At 24.5% G+C, this 7,381-nt stretch overlaps 1 protein-coding gene across 1 annotated transcript; it reads left to right on the top strand.

Moving 5' to 3' along the window:
• The first annotated feature begins 2,169 nt into the window (after positions 1-2,169).
• LOC123267569 (putative ankyrin repeat protein RF_0381) lies at positions 2,170-6,215 on the top strand. The gene is made up of 2 exons (XM_044732273.1): positions 2,170-2,423; positions 4,521-6,215. Exon 2 carries the CDS (start codon positions 4,553-4,555, stop codon positions 6,041-6,043), a length of 1,491 nt encoding a protein of 496 aa, XP_044588208.1. The 5' UTR covers positions 2,170-2,423; positions 4,521-4,552; the 3' UTR covers positions 6,044-6,215.
• Positions 6,216-7,381: the final 1,166 nt, after the last annotated feature.

Genomic DNA, 7,381 nt, shown 5'->3' with positions numbered 1-7,381 from the left:
ATTTATTATTACTTAGAGTCGGTTTTAACTGTTAGGAGTGGTACGTTGGGTCTTTTTGGGTTGTGTAAATCTTAACCTACGCGGCAAGGGCCGAATATCAACCAAGTTGGTTTCTAAGACCAGCTTGGGATTCGAACCCACGCCTGGCCATGCGCCTTAGACGACTCGGCTAACGTCACTGGTTTGTCATTTTTTATATCATAAAAAATAATTTTTTTTAGATAATTTATGTAATAAAAATTGTTATTAAAAAAATTTGAGGATATTTAACAACTCAAGATTTAAAACGTTGTTCTAATTCTAAGTAATTGAAATATTATTTTGAAAAAAAATTATTTCTTCTTAAAAAATGTCATTTTTAATTTTATAACAAATAGTTATTCAGAAGAAAAAAAATTCTGGATTTAATTATTAAAAAAGTTTGCGGATCTTAAACAACTTAAGATTTTAAAAATTGTTCAAATTGTAAATAATTTAAATATTATTATTTTGTATATAAAAAAATAATTTCTTTTTAAAAATTGAAATTTTTAATTTCATAAAAAAATTTTTTTATTTGAAATAGTTATTAATTTTTTTTAGATTAATTATGTAATAAAAATTGAGTTGTATAATAATTGAGGTAAATATGAAAAAGCTTTATTGTTTAAGTGAACAATTTTTAAGGACTAAGCTGATGATTTACAAAGAAATTGTTTTCAATAAATTAAAAAAAAAACTTTTATTAGAAAATATTACTTGGAAAAAGTTTATGATTTTATTTATATTATTTTAAGCAAAAAATTCCCAATTTAATTATTAAAAAAATTTGCAGATATTTAAAACGTTGTTCAAATTGTAAATAATTGAAATATTATTATTTTGTAAAAAAAATTATTTTTTCTTATAAAATGTTATTTTTAATTTCATAAAAAATAGCTATTAATTTTTTTTAGATAGTTTATGTCATAAAAATAAATTTGTAGAGTAATTTTAGTAAATATCGGCTTTTTTTGTGTAATTAAACAATTTTTAAAGACGAAACTGGTGATTTACAAAGAAATTGTTTTCAAAAAAATAAAAAAACTTTTATTAGAAAACATTATTTAGAAAAAACTTATGAGTTTATTTTTATTATTTTAAGAGAAAAAATTCCCGACTTAATTATTAAAAAAATTTGCGGATATTTAACAATTCAAGATTTAAAACGGTGTTCAAATTGTAAATAATTTAAATATTATTATTTTGTAAAAAAAAAAAATTATTTCTTCTTAAAAAATGTCATTTTTTATTTCATAAAAAAATTATTAATTTTTTTTAAATAATTTATGTGATAAAAATTAAATTATAGAGTAATTTTGGTAAATATTGTCAAGCTTTTTTGTATGAGTGAACATTTTTTAAAAATTATTTTCAATAGATAAAAAAGAGCTTTTATTGGAAATATTATTTAGAAAAAGCTTGTAATTTTATTTATATTATTTTAAGAGAAAAAATTCCTGATTTAAATTAATAATTTAATAATTAATTATTAAAAAAATTTGCAGATTTTTAAAAACTTAAGATTATTTAAATAATATTATTTTGATAAAAAAAAAATTATTTCTTCACAAAAATGTAATTTTTAATTTAATAAAAAAATTTTTCTACTACCTAGAAATAGTTACTAATTTTTTTTTAGATAAATTACGTCATAATAATTAAGTTATAGATTAATTTTTGCAAATACGAGCTTATTTTTTTTTTGTAAAAATGAGTAATTTTTAAGAACTAGGCTGGTAATTTAAAAACAAAGCTGGTGATTAAAAAAAATCTTTTATTAGAAAATTTTATTTTAAAAAAATTTATAAGCTTATTTATATTATTTTAAGGAGAAAAAAATTAAAGATTTAATTATTAAATAAAATTTGCGGATATTTAAAAACTCAAGATTTAAAGCAATGGTTATGTTGTAAATAATTTAAAAAATATTATTTTGTAAAAAAAAATTATTTCTTCACAAAAAAAATGTAATTTTTAATTTCATAAAAATTTTTTTTTATCAGAAATAGTTGTTAATTTTTTTTAGATAAATTATGTAATAAAAATTAAGTTATGGAGTAAGAAACTATCGCGCATGCGTCAATTGCATTTATATATATATATAAAGACCTTACGTTTGCATTACAATTATATTTTAGCTTCTGCTTTGATTATTTCTGAAACGAACTTTCGATTTGGAGACTTTTGACCATTATAATAGTTTCTGGTAATATTTTAACAATCTTTTTCGAGTAGTTTCGGAAACTTCTCGGTTTGTTTTATAGCAGTGAGTTGAAATAAAATTTTAGTTGTGCTTTATCTGTGCCATAGAGTGGCTGTGGGACGACCTTTCTGTTGGACTTTGGAGAGAGGTTAATTTATTGGTCGAACTAAAGCACGTGGAAACGTTTCGCTCACGTCAGGTAACTATCAACAAATTTTTTTTTTCACTTTTCACTGAAGAAAGTTATTTTATTTGATTTATTGTTTTATTGGTGGGTTTTTTTTTAGTGAAAAAAATTATTTTTGTGATTTTAGATAAATTTTAGATAGTTTTGAAGATATTTTTTTTTGGAGTAAATTATTCTTCATATTAGCTTCTCCAATTTTAATAAAAATAATTAGATCTTTATTATTTTATCTGTTCATTTAGTTTTTTTTTTTTTTTTTTTTTTTAATTAAATATTTAAAATTTATACTAAATATCTAGAAATTAATTAATTAAGTCATGCTTTTTTTCTTCTTTGATTAAATTAAAAAATTTTTAATTTAAATTTAACAAAAATATAAATTTTAAACATTGAAAAATCAAATTTTTTTCTGAATAATTTTATAAAAAATCATCTTCAAAAAATTATATTCTTCTTGCATATATAAATCTCTGCTGTTATTTTTAAGAAAAAATTTATTTTAATTTATAAAATAATGAATATTCATTTTTTTTTTTTTTTTTTTTTTTTTTAAGTGGGAAAATCTCAGGATTAAATAAATTAATTTATTTAATCATTGGGAAGATATTAAATATAAATCATGAGTCATGGGTTAATAATTCATATAATATCATAGGGTAATTACGTAAAAAATAAAATAACTCTATAATTAAGAAATCACTTTGTATCTTGCGAACTATTGACATTATTAAGCTCACCCTGATGCTACATTCATCAAAACTTTTCATTTGAGTACCCACATCAATTTTTCATATATTTATATATATGTATATATGAAAAAAGTATGTGAGTACTCAAATGAAAGCTCTTGATAAGTGTAACATCGGGATGAGCTTATATCTTTAAAAATATCAATAATTAATAAATGACCTTGTATCTTGTAAGCTATTGACATTTTTAAAGATATAAGCTCATCTTGATGTTACCCTCATCGAAACCTTTCATTTGAGTACCCACATCAATTTTTCATATATTTTATATATTTATATATATATATATATATATGAAAAATATATGAAAAGTGCATGTGGATACTCAAAAAAAAGCTCTTTATTAGTGTAATATCGGGGTGATCTTATATCTTAAAAAATATCAATAATTAAGAAATGACCTTGTATTTTGTGAACTATTGACATTTTTTAAGATATAAGCTCACTCCGATGTTACACTCATCAAAATATTTCATTTGAGTACCCACATCAATTTTTCATATATTTTATATATTTATATATATATATATATATTATATATATATATATATATATATATATATATATATATATATATATATATATATATATATATATATATATGTATATATATGAAAAATATATGAAAAGTGCATGTGGATACTCAAAAAAAAGCTCTTGATTAGTGTAATATTAGGATGATCTTATATCTTAAAAAATATCAATAATTAAGAAATGACCTTGTATTTTGTGAACTATTGACATTTTTGAAGATATAAGCTCACTCCGATGTTACACTCATCAAAATCTTTCATTTGAGTACCCACATCAATTTTTCATATATTTTATATATTTATATATATTATATATATGTATATATATATATATATATATATATATATATATATATATGAAAAATATATGAAAAGTGCAAGTGGATACTCAAAAAAAACCCCTTTATTAGTGTAATATCGGGGTGATCTTATATCTTAAAAAATATCAATAATTAAGAAATGACCTTGTATTTTGTGAACTATTGACATTTTTGAAGATATAAGCTCACTCCGATGTTACACTCATCAAAATCTTTCATTTGAGTACCCACATCAATTTTTCATATATTTATATATATTATATATATGTATATATGAAAAATATATCAAAAATGCATGTGGGTACTCAAATGAAAGCCCTTTCCGACTATAACATCAAGATGAGCTTATATCTTAAAAAACATCAATATTTAAGAAAGTACATTACAATTTCCCAAAAATCATTATTTAAACAGCAAAATTTTATTCATTTATAATTCATAAGTGACAAAAAAATTGCTAGTTATTCTTATTATAAAAAAAATCTAATTAATAAAAAATTGTTTCAGATCTCTTTAATCAGCCCCCAAAATTGATCACGATGATGGTAAAAAAGTACTCTCAAGGTAAGAATTCAAAATTCGGGCGTTACAGTAAAAAGAAGGACAGAAAGTATTTCTTCAAGAAGAAAAACCCAAAAAAACGCATTAACCCATTGGTGTTACAAAAAGCAATAGAATGTCCTTGGACCAATTCAATCAGCCGATTTCTTCAGGCAGGTATCGACGCGAACTCAGCTCCAAAATTACTGGCGCCTCTGCTTTACACAGCGGTCCGCAGCTCCAAGTACACAATGGTCCAACAATTGATAGCCGCCGGTGCAGATCCCAATTTCGTCCCAAAATTAGGTGACTGTGGTCACCCTCCTAAATTTTTGGTTCCCAGTCCCAAGATCCAGTGTCCTTGTCCGCCATTGATTATCGCAGTTGATAAAGGCAACGAGAAGATGGCCAAGTTGCTGATTCAGAACAAAGCCGACCCTAACATCATATCTTGCTACGGTTCAGCTCTGAATATTGCCGTGGAGAAAGGTATTTTCAAAATAGTTAAATTATTATTAAGAGCTGGGGCTGATATTAACGGCGGCTTGAACGAGTGCAAGCCGTTGCACACAGCTATCAGCAAGAATAATTATATAATGGTTAAATATTTAATTAAATGGAATGCAGATGTTAATATTGTTGGTAAACATATTTATGAAAAAGAATTGAAGCTTTACACGCCCTTGCAAATGGCAATTTTAAAGGAAAATTTAAAAATTGTAAGATTGTTAACAAACAACAAAGCTAAAATCGACAGAACAATTTTACATTACTCCCTTAATACAAATAATCTCGATATAATTTCCTTTTGCGCTATCAATAGCGTTGATGTTAATGCAGTTAATTCTTATGGAGAGTCAGCTCTTCATATTGCTTGTCAAAAAAAGAGCATTGAGGTGATAAATATTTTACTTGACGCGGGAGCTAATATTAATATTAAAGACAAAAGGAAGAAAACTGCGCTAGATTTTTGCTTTGATTATTCCGGACATATTTTAGTCGCGTTAAAGCAGCATATTGTTAGAATTAAAACTGCTGGCATGTTCATTTCTCAGGATGTTATGCAGCAATTCAATCAAGCACATCCAAATAATTTTTCTTCTCCAATTTATAATGACGTTAATTTTGACTATGATGGTCTTCAGAGAAGGTGTTTAAGTGAGCTTGAAGTCATGAAGAATATAATTGTGAAGAATACGAGTATCAGCTTCTTTCAAATTCTACAACTTAATCAACATCAACTGGCTTTACTTCTTTTGGATACTGTTTATGAAGACGCGATTAGTGAAGATAATTTACGGCTTAAGTTTCCCATTTATGGGGGGATGATTTTTTATAGATTGAGCAGGGCATTTAATGAAAAAAAATCTCTTGTTATTGTTAATGATAAACTTGGTCAAATGTTCAATCAAGAACTCCCGGAGTTGATCAAAAGAAATATTTATGGGTACTTTAATTATGGAGAGTTAACTATGTTATCTAAAATGTAAATTTGAGGATGTTAAGGGGTTAGCTGGGTTTCAGAGGTTCAAAAAAACGGTATTTTTACTATTTTTTTTTTTTAGTATATACAATAGGGTGCGTCAAAATTGAATCTTCGAAAGCAACCTTTTAAAATTGGAATTTTGAGTTTCGCTTTTAACAGGAGCTGTATTTGGGCATTTCCTAATATATTTTGGTGTGTCACGATTTATTTGATATTCACAGAAATTTTTTAACAGGAGCTTCGTTTGGCCAAATTTTGAAATTTTGAAATGTTGGAATTCCAGAAAAAATGCTTAAACAAAACTCCTGTTAAAAAATTATGTTAATATTAAATAAATCCTGACACATCAAAATACCTGAAGAAATGCCCAAACCTAACTCCTGCTAAAAGCGGAACTTAAAATTCCAATTTTAAAAGGTTACTTTTAGAGATTAAATTTTGACGCACCCTAATGTACAATCATATATTTTACTTAAACAATTCAGCATATCAAAGGTACATATTTAAACGGTATTTTGTGGAATTTTTATTTAAAAATTCCGAAAACTCAGCTGGAGTACTTCATTTCCTTTGACGTCTCAAAAAAAAAATGCTCTTGCCGTGGACATTATAATTCATTATTGATTCATCTAAAATCAAAGAACCAATCATATTTCGTTAGTACATGGATAAATTTCGTTATTGGACGAAGGATTTCTTTTTTTTTATTATAAATTATAACTAATTTTCTCGAGTAAATACATGGCGAAAATTTGACGAAAAAATGTGTTTTTTTGTTCAGTCTGTCGAAAATTCAAATTTTAATTTCTTTTATTCTCCTTCGTCCAATAACGAGATTTATCCATGTACTAACAAAATATGTTTGGATCTTTGATTTTAGATGAACCAATAATGAGTTTTTTTATAAAAAAACTTTTTATTGGTTTTTTTTAATAAAGAGCATTTTTTTTGGAGACGTCAAGGAAGATGAGGTACCAACGGCTGAGTTTTCGGAATTTTTAAATAAAAATTTCACACAATACTGTTCAAATATGTATCTTTGATATGCTGAATGTTTAAATAAAATATATCGACGGTCTAATTAGCAATTTGTGTAACTCGTTATTTTTTAGAGGGTGATTTTTTAACATTTTGATGTAGCAATAGTGCAATTATAAATTATTTGAATGATTCAAACCAAAATACTATACCATTATTAGATATTAATTATATTAAATGGTTTTTTAAAGTGATAATAAATTTTGAAATAATTGTTTTTTTCGTATAAATGGAAGATTCTGTAAAATGAAGTTAGACAATTTGCTAATTAGAACGTCGATATGATTGTATATACTAAAAAAAT

Source organism: Cotesia glomerata, linkage group LG6 (genome assembly GCF_020080835.1).
Source record: "Cotesia glomerata isolate CgM1 linkage group LG6, MPM_Cglom_v2.3, whole genome shotgun sequence".
Lineage (NCBI taxonomy): Eukaryota > Metazoa > Arthropoda > Insecta > Hymenoptera > Braconidae > Cotesia > Cotesia glomerata.
This window is presented reverse-complemented; position numbering and strand designations above follow the sequence as displayed.